The sequence below is a fragment of the Fulmarus glacialis genome, unplaced genomic scaffold, assembly GCF_000690835.1.
Source record: "Fulmarus glacialis isolate BGI_N327 unplaced genomic scaffold, ASM69083v1 scaffold3706, whole genome shotgun sequence".
NCBI classification, from domain to species: Eukaryota; Metazoa; Chordata; class Aves; order Procellariiformes; family Procellariidae; genus Fulmarus; species Fulmarus glacialis.
This window is the reverse complement of record NW_009217388.1, coordinates 173,739-191,845: the sequence shown is the minus strand read 5'-3', so window position 1 is coordinate 191,845 and position 18,107 is coordinate 173,739. Positions and strand designations below refer to the sequence as shown.

The 18,107-nt window shown below is 45.2% G+C and overlaps 1 protein-coding gene across 1 annotated transcript in view; it reads right to left on the bottom strand.

The window, feature by feature from the left end:
• ARHGEF9 (Cdc42 guanine nucleotide exchange factor (GEF) 9) overlaps window positions 1-18,107 on the bottom strand; it is a 65,547-nt gene that overhangs the window by 24,974 nt on the left and 22,466 nt on the right. Inside the window, exons 4-6 of the mRNA XM_009579642.1 lie at window positions 17,505-17,737; window positions 12,869-12,998; window positions 3,625-3,756 (exon numbers count right to left, since the gene is read on the bottom strand). Coding sequence (XP_009577937.1) covers window positions 3,625-3,756; window positions 12,869-12,998; window positions 17,505-17,737 — 495 coding nt within the window. The remainder of the gene's footprint in view (window positions 1-3,624; window positions 3,757-12,868; window positions 12,999-17,504; window positions 17,738-18,107) is intronic.

Here is an 18,107-nt window from a genome sequence, read left to right as displayed (position 1 = left end):
AGCAGCAATATAGCCTGCCCAAAGGATCAGCAGCTTGCAATACGGACACAAACAAGGGTTGCGGGCATGTATGTAGCAGCGTGCTCTCTTGGGACTGCTATATCCAGCACATCGGTTGGCTGGAAGCAGAATGCTGCCGGAATTTTTGCAGCAAAAGAAAAACTGGCTTTCGGCAGGACTTTTCCAGATATTGCAGGAATTCACATACCATCTTCCTGGACCTAACATGCATCTACTGGTATCAGCAAATGCCGCTAACGTCTCACCTTAGCCTACCTGGGTGAAGCTGATTCCAGCCAGTTTTGCCACGCAGAAATTACTTCATCTTCCACTGCACGAACTAGCGAGCAGGAATCTGACAGTCTTTGCAATGTGAGCCTACTGTGTAACAAGTTTTGCAGACAATGGAGTTCAAAGGGAATGACGGAGAATACCAACATCCAAAACTGTCACAGAGCTTACGATATCGAACTGTATCTGCTCCATCAGAAACTCATGTATCAATATCTGCCAAACCACAGAATCCATACGCATTACTAGGGGATTCAAGAGCACAGAGGTGTTGCAGCTGCAAACATCTACGAGGGAGACAACAGATAACAAAGGTGAGGATGATGTGCAGGTAACTGAAATGAAGATCTGGAGGAGTGGGAGATCTTGCTTGAAACACATGCTTGTCTTCTAGAGCCTCTCAGGATATCTAGCATGCTTTCATCAAAGTAAAGTATCTGTGATCTATTTAAATAAGGAATTGGTTTTAGTTCCTTATTTCTTGACCAATAAAGATGTAAAATTCAACCATTATAATTCAAAAATAAATGTATTCTCAAATAGACCGTGTCATGATTAAGGATGTATCATACCTACTGATTTATTATGTCTGAAGAAAACCCACATATGCAGAAGATTTTCTGAAGAGGAAGATTCACTGAGATGTGCCATCGTAAGAGGTACCAAAGCTGAAAATTTTGATCAGGCTCACTAACTAAACAAACCTCATGCAAAACATAGGTCAGGTTGTCCATGAATTTTCTCATTGCCTGTGTCTGGAATAAGAGGGGTGCTTTGGAAACCTCTAAAGGACTTAATTCTCTCTGTACACAAGGCAGAGGAGCTGGCAGCCCTGGACCAGCCTGAACTCCGAGACCTTCTGGAAATCTCAAACTCTCCCTTCTGGACTCAGACAACTCCAATTCCCTGAGGGTTGGATCAAGTGGGACATGAAAGCATATTGCCAGCTCAAGCCACTCTCAAGCACTTTAATTCCCGTGACTGGCACCAGGCTGTGCTGCAGATGACCCCAGGCCATCGTGCTCTGCCCACTGCTGGCCCTGCGGAGCTGGAGCACCAGCATCCCCGCAGACCTGCTGTCTCCTCCCTGCTCTTGGGGATGTGTGGGTCATATTTCCTCTCCCTCAGAGAATAATTTTAAAGCATAGGGTAAAGAACACTGGCCCCAGCTTCCCACACCTTGATATAAATGGTGCTTCACTAAGAAAGCCCCAGGATGTAGCACTCTGGCTCTAAAGCAGAGGTTATCCTGCTAGATGGTTGCCTGTTGGGATCTGTAACAGCAAAGCCTGACACAAGGGTCAAGACAATACAGGCTATAAATCATTCAGATTTATTTTACATAGGATGCGTGATCCCAAAATGTGAGCTAACGCTCCTCTGAATTCCATAGTCGGAAAATCTTTCTTAACAATGTTCAAGGAAAACATTATCAAGGTGGGAGAGCCTAGCTGTAACCCTGTGTCCCCTCCTACCCCAACACTCTGAGGAATAACAACTGCAGTTTGATACTGGAAAAAGAGATGCAGACGGAGAACCTACAACAAGGTATGAACCCTGTGCCCATGATACCAGGCTCACTAGATGAGTTACCACCCTCTGCCCTGTCACCTTAAAGCTCAGTGGGGACACTGTCCCACAAGACCTCGGCTAGCGGCAGAAGAGCCTGCCAGATCCTGACATGGAGCCAGTCTCTCTGCAGGAAGACCAAGACCACAGTGCTGTCTCCGAGACAGCTAAAATCTGCAGGGCGTTTTCCCGTGAAGGCATCTCTTGTGCAGCATTGCCACACGCACACCACAAAATGCCTTTTGAATACATAAGGGAAGAAGACAGTGTCACACTAACACTGTTTGCATACTGATACAACCTTGCTGTGAACTGCAGAATGCTCTCTGCTCATATTGATGACCACGGAAATCCCAGCTCTGCTCATACTGATGACCACAGAAATCCCCAGGAGCTAAGGAACGCTCGATACCTCTCTGGATCAGACCCAACGCAAGCCAAACTGGATGCTGCCTTATGAATCGGAAATTCAGGGTCACAATCAAAGTGTAGGAGGTCAAGATTAAAAATTAAACCTGGCTATGTACTTCCAGACTAATTTTAACAGTTCTCTGAACATCTGACTTTGTTATTGTTGCTCTGTGATTATTTTTTTTACAGAGCCGGGAAAGGAGTAAAAGGCGCAGCAACAAGGAGGGGAAAAATAAGCACAAACGTTCCAGAAGGCAAAATTTCAGTCAACCATGACTCAGGAGAAGAAAGTGCCACCCACTGAACTGCACAGGCCACAGCTCCACGTACACGGCAGCGGGCAGTGATGCTGCGGTGAGTCAGGAGCCACCCACGCCCCCACCCACGCCGCTTCCTGCGGCGGCAGGGCACTCCTCGGAAGGCTGCCACGCGGCGCGGGTCTCGCTCAACCTTTCCTTAGCATATGAGATGTGACAGGAACACAGCCCTGGTGTGTTTGGCCGGAGACGTCTGCAGCTTGCCCTCGCTCCCACTTGAAGCCGGTCCAGGGGACTCCCTCTGCACAGTTATCTGTATAGCTGCAGTGAAAATGTCAATGAATCCCCGTCTGTCAGAAGACTTACGAGCTCTGTCACTTCACTTCGAACAGCTGTGACGGTAATGAGCTGGGATCACCTTAGCGGGACTACAGCAATACAGCTGTGATGCTGCTGCTTAACACAGTTGCTCCAAAACACAGTTCACCTGCTGCTATTAATACTACAAAACGTTAGCATCAGTATTCTTCACTACCTTTCTCTCCCTTCATGATGGGTTTCATGGCAGAGATATGCCCTATAAAATCCAGCACAGCAGCTACATGAGGATGAGGCTTAAAATGCACTTCACCAAGTGACAGCACATATACCCTGCTACAGACCAGGCTGCTGCCTGATGCTTCTTTGAGAGGCAGTGATCATCATTTTAATGCAGTAATTGAGTTGTCTGCCCAAGTGCCAGGCTTCATAGTTCATATAGAAATTCTAGGGCTATTTAATCCCAGATCATACGCTGCAGCCAAAACCCAAAAGTAGAAGTGAGGCAACGAGCCAACCAAGGGGCACATGAGAAAAAGGCATGAAATGAACAAGTGGAGGCTGGATTTGCTATGAGCATAAAAATCCCTCTATCACGGTATACTCACCATCCTGTAATTCAGTATTTCTAGCATGTGGATCGCCCTTCCTCAGTGCTATCCATGTCCTCTTCTGCACGTGTAGCAAACAGCCACCTTGCCCTAAAAACCACTTTGGACTGGAAAGCCTGTCTGCAGCATGTCCTTAGCCGTGCTGCTTTCTCCCTGGATGTCCTTACCTTCTTGCAGAGAACCATCTGGTGATCAAAGAGAAAGAAAACACGCTGCTGGTTCCGTCCATAAGGCTGGTAAATCCAGGACATCTCTCCCGTGTAGATCAACTCTGAGCTGCGGTCCAAGATATCGTCTCCCTAGAGGGCAGAGAGAACGAGGCCGAGTGAACCGCCGCTCCCAGCCAGGGCAGTGGATAAGCTCCTCTTTGCAGAATGGGGAGAAGCAATAATTAAATAAGATTTTGGCCCTTCTGCAGCTCTCAAAGCCACCCCATCTGACTTCAGACCAGGAACTGGAGATAGGGGATAATTCTGAAGGAAGGGAAATAAATGAAGTAAGTGTGGACACTCGAAGCATGGTCATTACGGTTCACATGGCAATGAGGAAAGAGCTGCTCCAGGCACTGTCCCCATTCCCCCCTCTCCAGGTAGCCCCAGACCCTGGATCTCGCTGCAGGTGCTGGTGGCATCCTGAGAGCAAAGCCCCTTCCTCCTGCCCACGACAGAGCCACTTTGTATTGAGGGTAACAAATGCCCTGGCACCCCCTCCCTTTGGAATAGCATCCCAAAGCACATCCCCTCCTGAAATCTCAGGCGAGCTACCAGTCATCTACACCGGGATATCAATCCCCGACCCGTGAGGCTGCCAAAACTCACCCCTCCAGATTGTTGCCTCTCTTCCCACTCATTCAGGCAATTACAGTCCCTTCTCCCATAGCTCGTTAGAGCTCCCCATCTCCAAAAAACTGTCAGGACCACCCCGGCTCCTCTGGCAGCCTCCGGCCCCCCCAGCTGGCAAGGCCTCCCCGGCCGGCTGCCAGAATGCCCTCACCCTTTCTCTGCCTCCGGCTAACGCTTGTTTTCCTCTCCAATTTTTTTTAAGGATTCATGAGCAGATGGTCTTGAAAACACAGCACTCTCTCTCCCACTCTCCGAGAGAACAAATGCAGTCACCCTCCACTAATTGGGATGAGCTGGACTTTTTAAAAAGTTAATTAAAATGTATTTATTAAAAATGGGTGAATTCACCACCACCTGCCCTGTGGGCATCTCAGTGTATCTCTCACTCTGCAACACCACAGAAGGAATCAGGATAACTTCAGCTAAAAGGTAAGGAGCAGGATTCAGGAGTAAGTGAAAGAAAAGCTTTTTTTTTTTTTTTCCTTTTTGGCTCTAAAACTAGTGCAGGTCTGGCTTTGATGCCAAACTAGAACCAATTTCTGGGACAAGACCATCACAAAATCTCAGCAAACAGCTTGTAAAGGTTCAGCCAGCTATGGGGGGCATCTAGATAGACATGCTTTTCTGGTACTGCTTACACTCATAGGTGCCAAAGCAACGAAGAGCCATCCCCACTCCTAATTTCTTGGTGAGGATTTCAGACTGTTGTTCAGGTAAATGTGTAATTAACCTCTCAGCATTGATTGGAAGCGACTGCCTGAGTCCCTGGGCCCTGTGACAACAGCAACTTCATTAAGTCACTGCATCATCATGCTGCAGCACAGACTTTCAAATCGCCTTAGCAAGGTATTTATCCACCTCTCTATCTCACTTCTCTGGCTATGGTATCTGAAGGCCTAATTAGGGAAAACTTCCCGGGAACACAGAGGGTCATTCCCCGAAGGGATGGGCCGTGCATCATGCAATGTCTCAAGAGTGTGGTGTCAGGGTCTGATTTCAGCCGTGGTACCTCCCGGCAAGAAACCTGCTGCGACAGCTCAGGTATATGCAAGCCCTTGGACAAGAAGCCTCTGAAGAAAACACACTGGCTCCAGAAATTGTGGGCTTTCCTGGCTAAACATGAGCTTATATGAAGAAGATTCATACAAGCCTATGGATGGGAGCTTTTATGAGAGGGGGCGAGCCTAGAAGAGGCTGGCTGCTAAAAGTAGAAAGCCAGTTTTGTCTTTTACTCCTGTGGTAGCATCTCAAGCCTGAGGACACACAAAGGACTCTGTAAACACTTCTACTTGATTAGCTGAATCCAAACTGTGTAGTCCCTGCAAGCAATATAAACCAAAAAAATTTAGATCTGAAATGATAGGATTTGTATTGCATTTTTTATGTTGGGAAAACAATCCATACACACAGTCTATAGGCTAGAAATAGATGATTTCCAGTGCTGGGTTAGCAGATTTGGAAATACATATTGCAAATAGTTTTGGACTAGCACACAACAGGCCAGCCTTCAGCCCTCAAGAGCAGGATCTCTATGGCCCTGCCTGCTCCTCAAGCCCTCGGCTGCTACAGCAATACACCAGTGCGGTTGCACTGCCAGACCTCCTAAAGCAGATGCAATGAACCTTGAAAGGCATTTTTTTTCCGACACAGTTATACCACCTCTTTGAACAGCATGAACCGTCTTCTGCTGGTGGAGCGTCCCTACTGGGGAGGCTCATGGGGTCAGTTGCAGGGTGGCGGGCAAGAAGGGAAGCATTTGCTTTTCTGCTCCACTGCTAGCATGACTACCCCAGCATGCCTCGATACTTGGTCCTGACTTGAGGCAGGCTTTCCACAATGCCTCTCCCAGTCCTTTTCTAAAGCCAGTCCTAGGCTTGGATCCCTCCAATCCTACACAAAACCAGGAAAAAATTCTCTTTTCCTTTTCCATTTTTTCCCAAGCAACTCCTTGAGAGGGTCATCCATATCCTCTGTAAATTAAGAGAAATGCTGCTAAAAAAGGAAGAATTTGAACTTTTAGTTATTCTGAACTGGCAGATGTCCTACGGAGTTCAGCAGAGCACAGCAGCAAAATGGCCAAGAGAAGACTAGATGACCTCCCGAGGTCTCTTCCAACCTGAGTTATCCTATAAGCCTATAGTAAAAGAACCCAGCCCTCCCGAGCCTGCATCAAGGGTTTGCACTGTGCATCCTGCTACATACAAAGGGCAGGAAAAAGAAAGCCGACTCCTCTTTTCTTCATGCAGTCACCGGCAGAGTCCAACTACTCAGTGTGCAGTAATGGGAGCAGAAGGTCACCCAAATTTAGGTAGGACGTGTGCTTCATGCTCCCTCGAGCTTGCCAGCACTAGAATGACATACAAAGTCCTGGGGCTAATCCCGACTGTTGCAGCAGAGGGTCAGCTCTTCTGCTGCTGCTACAGAAAGAAGTCGATCATCAGGTCCCCAGCTATGCTGTAGGTGACCACCACTTTCTATAGCGAGGAACTGGGAGGAACCAAAGGGTTTTTACTAGTGTCATGAAAGAAATGCTGTTGGGAGCACCAACATTACAAGGAAGGGCAAAGCACTGCGCGCTGTAGCACGTTACACCCCCCAGTCTGCCCCGCTCCTTCTTCCCACGAGCAATCCCTGAGCAGATGCTGTCCCAGGCTCAGAAATGCTCATCAGCCCATCCGACCCGCTCCCCTGCGCCTGAGCCCACCTCCTGGCATGGCTCTTTGCTGTCACTGCTGGGCACAAAATCCCCTTTACTAGTTAACATTCAGCGAGCAAGGCTCTCTTCTGCCTGACACTGCTGTTCTTTAATTAGAGATTGACAGGCTGATTAGCACTCGGGGCTACAGAAAGATCAGAAAAAGGAAAGAGAGAGAAATGTTGTCCTTTTCATCAGGCTCATTTTTTTATACCTTCTGTGCTGGCGGGCGGGGGGGGAAGAAGAAGAAAAAAAAAGAAGGATCTGTTTCCGTCCCTGATGCAATTTTTTTCCCAGGAGGATTTCTCGTCAGGCTGTCCTCACTTTGAAAACAGTACGTTGGTTGCATGCATCTTTTTTTTCATGTCATTCTTGGATTCAATAACGTAATATTAGGCTGAGGCCAACTATTACATATTACATAATTAAGGGCACCAAGTCTCAATTTAAAGGACCCGTAAATAACAAGAATGGGAAGAAATTTAAAAGGACAGTGTTAATTATATTTCTCAATTATATATATTTTTCCCTTCACGTAAATTTAATACTCTTAAAACCTGCCAGAGTGGCAACCCATGGGAATCTGTGGTAGAAATATCTAGATATCTACATAAACCAAAGTAATCTGTTTAAATAGCAAGTTAAAACTAATCCAGGCTGATGAGCAAGGCTCTCTCCTGTACCAAACATCCCGCCACTTGCTCGGGGACCTCCACAGATCCCCTCCCAGGGAACGGGTGCCACATCACCTCCCTCCTCTGCAAAAAACTTGGGCTGAAAGGGAGGAAGGCATTGCTGGCAGCTGCCATGAGGGCCGGAGAGGGAGCCTGAAATGCTGCAGGGATCGCTGCTTCATTTTGTTTTGACGTGGTTCAAGAGCTGTATGAAAAGGCATAAAATAGAGCAATTCTGAAGTGTGCCAAAGCGCAGATCTGTTTTCCATCTCCGCATCATCTGTAACGGCACTCAGCAAGGGTGCCGTTGCACTCGAGGCTGCGGTGGGCACCAAGCAAATGGCAAGCTGGCAAATCCTGCCCAGGAGCAGCGCTGCAGCGAGCTGGGCACTGCAGCACGCTCGCCTGCATGCCTCCCTGGGCTTGCAGGAGCCATGAACATGCTCCTCCGATGGCTGTCCAGCAAAGACTGCACAGGAGCAGACACAGAGAGGAAGGCAGGGACGTATCGCTCCTTCACTCCCGCTGCCTCATTTGTGCGCCTGTACATACAGCACTGCCCAAACTGGGGCTTGCAAGGACTTAGAAATGATGATGGGCTTTGTGGAAATAATCTCTTTATAGTATTGTTGTGTGTGTATATATCTAGGTATTACCCACTAACCTTTGAGATCTGTAACTCTCAGAGGGCAAGAGCACAAGGGACTGAGCACGTAAAGGCTGCCCAGGGCGGGCTCTCTCTGGCCTGTTTGAAGCCTGATCCAGAGGAGACTTCGCAGGCTGTTCTGAACCCACTCCAGCTAACTTTGTGTGCCCATTTTGCCTGCCTGCCTTTAAATGTCACTGTTTTGATCTGAGGGTATTTAACTACAAGTAAGGCGATGATGCTGAGCGAAGGGAAATAGAGGTTGAACATCAGGAAACACTTCATAACAAGGAGAGCTCTCAGACATTGAAAGCCTCGGCAGGAGGTGGTGGAAGCCCTACATTCTGCACCGTTAACAACTGAAAGGACGAAACGCACTAGAGAATTTGGTGTAGGCAGGGGCAGCACCTCTCTAGGTCTGTTTATATATTGGAAATTCAGGTTACAAAATAAAGAAGTGAGTCATACATGGCAACAGTCCAATCCAGGCTTTTCGGTCAAGACCACGTTCCTACAAATTATACAGGAACACATTTCAAAGTGATTGGGATTATTTCTAATTTATAGCAGTCGGTGAGATCAGAATCTTCCCTTAAGATTCTGCTCAGTCATTACTTGTATAAAGCTGCCAAAGCTGCCAATAATTCCTTAAGACTTCATGCCCTAGCTGCCACAGCACGGATATCAGCTGCCACTAGAGTCAGGACACCCTTTCTTGGTCCCATTTGCAATTTTAACCATCAGATCCTGCTTACGTGACTTCTTGGAAAAAAAAAACCTGGCCTCGGTTAACTCAAGGACATTTGCATTTTTCAAACGCTGACCCTGAAATTCACCTTCACAGGGCCATGCAGAAAATCTTGAGGGATAAAAATGATTCCTGAAACACACAGGCACAACTCCACGGGATTCAGTAAAATCCCTTCTGCTTAAATTAGCCAGGACATGCCCCCTACTTTTTCTATTTGTTTTAGGATCAGCAACATGTATACATTCCCAATAACACCCTCTCCTTGCAAGAAAATGTGTACATACACTTTGTATACAAGGACATTTCAAATATTCACTCACTAAATATTTTTTGTTTGGTTTGGATTTTTTCTTCTTCTTTAAAAATCTTTTTCCAACGTCTCATCACAAAACACAGGTAAATTTAGAAATGAAAATGCAGTTTCAAATCAGAGAGTCAACACCGTTAGCCTAAAGATGTTGAGGAAAAACAGACTTTCTCCAAATGAAAGATTTCAATGTGCTTACTGCTGAAATAATTCACCAAGTGCGACATACAGGGGGAATTAGGGATTATCTCTATTTTGTGCCCTGGCTGGACTTCTGGTGAAAAAAACTCTGAACTGATAATTTTTTCTCCTAGTTCCTGCTTTCTTGTACTTAGTCTTTTTTTCAGATCTTCTCAAGGAAGACTGTGCTGTACACCCCGGGTCCATGCTGCTATTGCTCGTTTGCACTGCCGTGCCGGCTGGAGAGATCGGGAAGCCGCTGTGACACACAGAGGGACAAAAAGGGAGCGCTTTTGGGTACAGACTCTAATTAGAGTAGAAATAGGGCCACAGAAAGATAGGAGAGTAATGCTGTGGTTCCTATCTGTTTCAGTGAGCACTTATTATAAACTGGATAAGCATTTGTAGAAGCACAAAGTTGACATCAGGTCATTCTCTCAGCTGAGTGTCCTCCACCAAAGACGAACTGAGAGTCGTGGTCTTCTACTCTCTGACCCAAATAATAAATGCATGTTCCCCACAGACTGGAAGAGGCTAGGGAGATGTACCAGGAAATCCATCTTCTACTCCATAACTGCCTCTGCGTAGAAGATGAGAGCTTGAACCCCTACAGGCTGGGTCAGAACGCAACCCCCAATGGCCTGTGTCCTGGGAGGCATGTCCTATAGATAGAGATCAGTTGAGTGCGAGGTTAGCAGCTTGGGTCTGCAATGTCTACAGAGAGTATCTGCACAGATCTAGGACAGATCTAAACATCTGGCAGTGCTTTTGATTTCTCCCGCTCTCTTCCTGCATTATACTATGGTTAACTTCTGAGTACATCCTTCTGGCCATTACATGGACATTCTTTTTGTACATCCTTCTGGCCATTACATGGACATCTGCGAAGTGGGAGCTGGATCTGATGATTCAGAAGTTACTTTAGAGGAAAGAATCAAGCAGTGAAGTCCTCTGCTGGATCTAGCTCTCATCCTCTAGTGTTCTCATCACAACTCTATGACTCTTCTTGATCCAAAATATAGAATAAAAATGGCAAGAAGGGTGTTTTCCTTTGAATGGGGGCAGTAGATGTATTCCCATCAGATCTCTGAGCGGTAGCAACAGCAGGTCCTGCTATATTATGAGAAGCTGAAGGATGTTGCTGCAATATTGTTATTAAAATCTGGAATAGTTGAAAAAAGCCTGGAAGAATTATTTGGCAAGTTCCTGAGGATAGGATTGAGATAAAGAAGGGGAATGAATTATAAAGGATATGGCTAAATAAAAATGAATTAACAACTAGGCTAATGGAAGAGAAAAAGAAACTGCTATTCCATAGATCCTATGTAGAGGTCACCTTGGCTTTCCACTCACACATGAATATCCACTAATTTGGAATTGATCTATCCTTAATCTAGATTTATTTACAATGAGGGTCTGTGCCGGTTTTGGCTGGGATAGAGTTAGTTTTCTTCACAGTGTTGACTATGGGACTATTGTTTGGGTTTGTGCTGGAAACAGTGTTGACAACACAGGGATGTTTTCGCTCCTGCTGAGCAGTGCTGACACACAGTCAAGGCCTTTTCCACTCCTCACCCCACCCCACCAGCGAGCAGGCTGGGGGGGGCACAAGAAGTTGGGAGGGGACACGGCTGGGACAGTTGACCCCAACTGACCAAAGGGATACCCCATACCATATGACATCATGCTCAGCATATAGAGCTGGGGGAAGAGGAAGGAAGGGGGGGATGTTTGGAGCGATGGCGGAGTGATGTCTTCCCAAGTCACCATTACGCGTGATGGAGTCCTGCTTTCCTGGAGATGGCTGAACACCTGCCTGCCGGTGGGAAGCAGTGAATTAATTCCTTGTTTTGCTTTGCTGGAGTACACGGCTTTTGCTTTACCTATTAAACTGTCTTTATCTCAACCCATGAGTTTTCTCACTTTTACCCTTCCGATTCTCTCTCCCGTCCCACCGGGGGGAGTGAGCAAGCGCCTGCGTGGGGCTCAGTTGCCGGCTGGGGTTAAACCACGACAGAGTCTCGGCATTTCTTACAAATGACACACATTAGCTCATCACATGGAATATACTGAAGGCTGAAGATAGAACTAATGGTCCTGTGCCTCCTTGAGAGCAGTTTTCCAATTCTGAAAACGAGTCCATGTGTCAGTGAGAGAGAGGTTTCTTCACAGTAAACAACAATAAAAAAATCAAGCAAATCATCTGCATTCTCTGCTCTCACAGCCAGTCATAATTTAAGAACCAGCTATGATTGCTGCATTTATATGATTTATCAAGAGATCCAGGGTTGAATCCAACTTTCATTATAGCAATGAAACTAATTCAGTCAAGGAGGATACACAATCAGAAGGTGATGCACCTGTATTTCTCTCCCTCTCCTCCCAGCCTTCCTAAATCTTTTCTGGAAAAAAAAAAATTAAAGGATTAGTGCCTCTTTCCCATATACTAATTTACATAGGATGATCCCATTGACTTGAATCTGGAGTTATTCCAGATCTTCATGACTGTAAGGAAGAAGAAAGGCTGTGCCATCACTCTAAGTATCTACTTGCTAAACACATGGATCGATGACAACATAGAGAGGGATTTACAAAAACGTTTGTCCTCAGTCTGCTTCAAAAATTAGATTTTTACATTCATAACAATGATTTAAAAAAAAATCAGGGATGAAAAGAAAAGGAGAAAATAATTTTAGTATGGCTTTTTTTTTTAAACACGTGGCAAAAATGTAGGAGACTGAAGGCCTGCTAGCGAGGATTCCCTCTGCTGACTTTGCCTTGCCTGTGTTTCTCAGCTCCTTAATTATACCGTAACTACACAGAGAAACATCTTTAAATGGGTACTCATTTTAAATGTGCAAAAGGCATCTCTAACTTCAGCTTAACGTTTTGACTTCTAATCATACAGCAGAGTTTTCTCCATATTCTTAACCAATTTCTGTCACAATTTCTAGGGCTTTTTGCTACTTCTTTTCCTACTTTGTCCCCAACGACAAAGCACAGAGCCAGAATGCACACAGAGTTTGATCCAAATCTCACTTACTCCCAGGACAACAGCATTGCAATCGCAAAAGTTACTCCAGATTTCTATTGATGAAATTGGAACTGGACCCTAGATTTTCTTCAGAGTACCATTGATGTTTTACATCTTAAGTACCATCTCTGAAGTCTGTAAATATATGTTCTCTGTCCCAGGCTTAATCCCAAGACTAGGTTGTGTGAAATGAACTATATGGTCTTGGATAATTCAACAACTGCATGGAATTTACTTTTTCCAGTTCATAGCACATAAATCAGGGCTGAGTGTTTACTGTACCTCCCAGTCCAGAACGGAGGCCTGCCACTGAGCTATCTTGTCAATGTTCTCCAACCTCCGCTTCCGCTCGTTGATCTGTAGAGTCACATTCCTCATGACGGCGAGAGCAGCAGCCACATACCTGTAGTCACTGTCGAACACAAAAGAAAAGCCCATGAAACGCAGCCTGATGTGCAGTGGAAATGCATATCACTAGCATCTATCACTAGCAGCAGCATAATCTCACCATCCTTTTAGAAAGAAGGTAGGATTTGCCACTCATTTCTACGATACCGTATTTTTTCCATCAGCAATGTCTTTCTGGATCATCACAAAAGAGCAGCTTGCTTGAAACTGAAATTGCACGTGTACAAGACAGAGAAGCCAGCCAGCTCCTCACCTTGTTTGCATCAGGGTAGCCCCAATGAGTACAGTCTAGCCTCTACCAACATACAACAGCTGTGAATATTGCTCTTTAATGTCTTAAGGTGCTCAGCTAAAGAACATCATAAAAGAAAGTCTGAACATTTTTTACAGCCTTTGTCTCTGGGCCTGGATGTTTCCATTTTTAAAATGAACGTTAGAAAATATTTTTCCATTAGACACAAGGCTGGAGCGCCTTCCAAGCCATAAGGTGACTCCAAGAGTGCCACAGAGCATTTATCCCATGGCAGTCACTCTTACTGCAGACTTCAGGTGAGCAAATCAAAGCAATTCTTTTTTTTTTCCTGGATAGGCCTGTGAGTGTAATAACAAAGAGTGAAAATAGCGTCCCGCCAGGGCCAGCAAAGATGATGATCAGTCTTTTCAGAAAGTGATGCTGAAATCAATGCTATTGATTTCCACCCTGTGCCTTCTTTTCCATTCCAAGGAACTTTAATGTTCATTTCAATCAGAAAGACAGACAAGGCCAGCTGCCATAATGCCACCATAATATATTATTAACTTAAGGGCTGATATTGATTGCTGACTAATGAGAAAAACTGTGATCTTGGGCAGCTGCAGGGGGAACGGCTTTATTGATTATTGCCAAGAATTGCACTGGTGACTGCTAAAATATGGGTAAATGCTGTGAATTAGATCCATTTCCCCATCCAAACAGGATAAATATTAAGAAACAATCACAATATGATATACAACAGAATATTATTTGCTATTTTGCCATCCTTTCTTGGATGAAATCTTGAGATGCATTTTCCATTTTCACTCAATTCTTATGTCAAAATTCTAGCTGAGGTTAAAAAATGTCCTACAAATTCCAGAACATCAGGGCTGGTCCTTCAACAGAGTAAAGGAGAATAGAGGATGGGCTGTCTGACATATCCGTCACGATACACAATGAAGGATTTCTTGTGCCTTCCTTTGGGGGGCCATCTGTATGAAGTGAGCGCCTGGTTGTGTAAGGGAGAAATGGAGCTATGCCAGAGAGACATTAGTCTGGTCTTCAAAATTAGGGAAATAGGTAAGTCACTATGGCCAGAAAGGATCTGTAGAGGTAGGGAGAGGTGTAGGGTTTAGAGACAGTCACTAATAATCTCCTAGCAATTATGCTCATGCAAAGAAGCGAGGCTAATGTCAGTCCACCCATTAGCAGTCTCCTCTTTCTCACATAACGTGTTCATACACTTTTAACTCCAGCTCAATTCTGCAGCAGGAAGGCTCAGGACAGCAGCAAGCTGCACTTAGAACCTTCATATATTTAACTCATATTAAGCTGGAGTAAATCTTTAAGAGGTGAACAGATGTGGCTTTGTGAAAAATTCAGATGAACCAGTCTCAAAACAATAAGCAGCTGAAGGGAGCCAGGCTCTGAAAATACCCCCATGCCTGCCTCCACGCAGAGTGGGCCAGTGCCAGTCAAGCTGGGTTTTATCTTGGTAATGCTAATTCACTAATTCTAATGTTCTGTTTGAAGAGAAAACCCCATGCACATTTTTGCTTCACGCAGTAATGAAGAAAGAGTCATGACTGAACTTTTTGGGCTCCTAGCCCATGTCTGTGGCAGAGCTGGCAAAAACTTAGAATTAAAAATAACAGAAGCAAAGCATTTGGCCAGTGAAATAATAATAGGATAGCATTAACTATGAAATTAATTGCTTGTCAATTATATTGGGGCTGCGATGACCTCTTTCCAGTGCTCAATCAGAATGCAAGTCTAGACTCTTGCCAAATATCACATGCTAACTTGGGGGAGAGTGGAGGGTTTCTGGTTTCAGCTCTGTTGTCCTGACCAGTACAGGGAAGATCCATAGCTCTACAAGTACGATAGTAGTGAAGAGGAAGGAAAAAAAAAAAAAAAAAAGAATATAATGTCCTATTGTTAGATGAAGCTAACATATTTGCTTTCATTGGGACCCCTGGTCCTTTCTAAGTTTTGCCTTACTCCGTGAATGGTTCCATTGATTTAAACAGTGTTTTCTACATATTAAATCCTAATCAGAGTGCCTAACAGACTCCTAATCCAGCTGATAATGAGCCTGATTTCATTGTGAGTATTCATCCACTCTAATTTTCTAGCTTCTGTTTCAGACTTGCAATCTAATTGCGAGCACTGTCAAACTGCAAGTGCATGAGGACAACTCGCTGCCTGATTAATGGGCCCAGCTGAAGCTCCCCAGTTGGCTTCTTGGTTTCTCTTGTTCATAGCTGACCCTGACGGTATCCCAGCCTGCAGGCATCTGGCTTTTCCCTGTGTCCGATACTGTCACAACATGACACTCCCCAAAGATTATTTGCTTTTCCGATCTCAGGCTTTGCTCATCTCAGCCCAAAGCTGGAATTGCAGGAGCAGAAAATACTTGTATTTCAAGCAGGCAACCACAGCAGCCCGGGTTTTTCTGCACAGCCCCAGTGCAGAATCATCTGGTGGTGAGCAAGACACACTCTCTGTGCCTCACTTTCCCCATTCGTGGTATTAAGCTTGTCTGGGATGCGAGCTGGGTTGCCTGGAGGAGCAAAGGCAAAGGAGCCCAGGCTCTTTGAACACTTGAATCGGAGGAGCTAGACCACAGGGAAGTGTGGTATAACCCACCCCATTTCTGCGTTATAACACCATTCCTCCGTGAGTCAATAAACTCTCCAGGGCATGCCCACACTAACGGCTGAGATAAGGCACAGGTCTTTTGCTGGCTCTCTGTGCAGGCATGAGTTTCATATATGCACTGTGTTACAGCTTCAGGGGGCTTACACTTTACTAATGCAAGGCAAACAAATATAATCCTGCTTTCCCTTTTCAGAAAATTAAGAAACAAGAGAAACAAAGTGTCCATGGCTGTGTGTCCACTGACAAAAGCCGGTAAAAAAGAGCTCTCGGTCTGAATCAACTAATTGTTGCTTAACCACAGGAAAGGTCTGAGTCTCCTCGGAATATGACTGTATCTGATTACTTAACAACATGTTAAGTAATGTTGATTTTAAAACACCCTAAAGAAAAAAGGAATGTAGTCCCAAAATAATTCAACCCTTGTGTAATCACACTGTCCACATCCCCTTTGGTATTGCTACCAAATAACTCAGAGAAGGTCACTTTAAACACAGACCTCTTCTCTCTGAGGCTGCTTATGTCTTCCCATTGTAAAGCCGCATCTGAATTCACACTGTAAGTAGTGTGGGGACATCACATGGCTGGTAAGGAAAAAAAGCCACAACATTTGGGATCCTAGAGCTGGTTTCTGATACCCTAATGTTCCCATGAGTCCACTCCAAGTTTGATTTGGTCTCGTTATGAAGGGAAAACCAGAAATTGGATCTGGAGCCAAATGCATGTCCAAATTGGTGATTTTGAACTGGGCATTCAGCTAGTATGAATCAAACTCGTGAAGCAGGTCAAAGCAAATTAATGCATCTCTGTTCATATCACGTGTCTCTGCACTTTTAGAACTGGGTTTGGGGAAAAACAAAAAAACCCAAACACTTGCAGAAGTTTCTGAAACATTTGTGGTCTTTTTTGTTCTCTGAAGCACTTCCTTTTAAATGGGTTTTGGAAAAAAAAAGAAAATTGGCAAGGCAGGAGAAAATCTACTCTTAGGGAGCCTGATTCTTCTTTCACCTTGTTTTTATAGCAGTATTATCACAAATGGTATCATAGGCACTGTTTTTGATTTGCATTAGGTCAGGGAGTCAGGTTGATTGCCCTCAGCAGCAGCAAAAGAAATCCTGGACATTTTGGGAAGTAATCAAACTGCTGGGTGCTCCTCTGAACCTAAAACCAATGGCAACATCAGAGATGGAATCAGGCTGAAAAGCAGAGCAGGTTCTGAATTCTCCCCAAATCTGAGCATATTCAGGTTTGAGTTGCGGATCCTGGCTATGGATCTACTTGCTACGTGCTGAGGTCCTCTTCAGGATAAAGGAATGAGCCTTTCTGACCACTGAATGCTAATTAGGTGATTTTTCTGCTGTAACCAGTAGCATCAGAAAGTACATCCAAGGGTAATTAGTTCACATGTCTGATTATAATAGAGATGAGTTTGGCTCTATTGAGAATCAGTGCTTTGAGAAGCTTTCTAACTGCTGAACCTTTGCCCTGCTTCAATTTATACAAGATGTCATGAAGACAAGAGCTGGACAGAAAAAAACCCAACCCCTGTGTGTGTGCAGAGGCCATGTAAAGAAGCAGTGAGCAAAATCTCTTACATGGAGTAAGAGATCAGCATACCTGTGATCCTGCGCGGTGTACTTCAGTAGCTCTGCGAGCTGCAGGGGGTATTTGCAGATCTTCTGCACTGGCGTCAGAAGGAAACCGTCTATGGCAATATCAATCATCTGCTGCAATAAACGACACGCTTCGAAGAAATGCTGGTACCTGCTATCTTTCATCAGCTTGGAAAGCTCCATGCATGCATCCAAATGATTGTTACAGTACTCCGAGTAGATCCAGAAGCCATCTTGCTGTGAGAGGCAGGAGAAAAGGGATGCACGTCAGACAAGTGCTGCGAGCAGTCAACCACCCAACTTGCCAACAAGAACATGATACAACTAAAGAAGAATACCCCAAGCACGAGGAAGAAGGACTGATCCTAGAGTACTTTTCCTGCTTGTGGGAGGTGCTGCATGGTCGCTCTGGGGGAAAAGGGAGGCAGAGGGACCTGCACACTGACACATCGCTGAGGTCTCTGGAGGTACAGGGTGTGTTAAAGTGAACGCCTGCGCAGCGTTGGGGGTGTTCTCAGTTCCAAATTGTGCAGTGGGATTTTCTTTCTAAAAGGTAAAGGTAGAACCAAGCAGAGCTCTGGCCTTTGGTAATATAAGACGACAACCT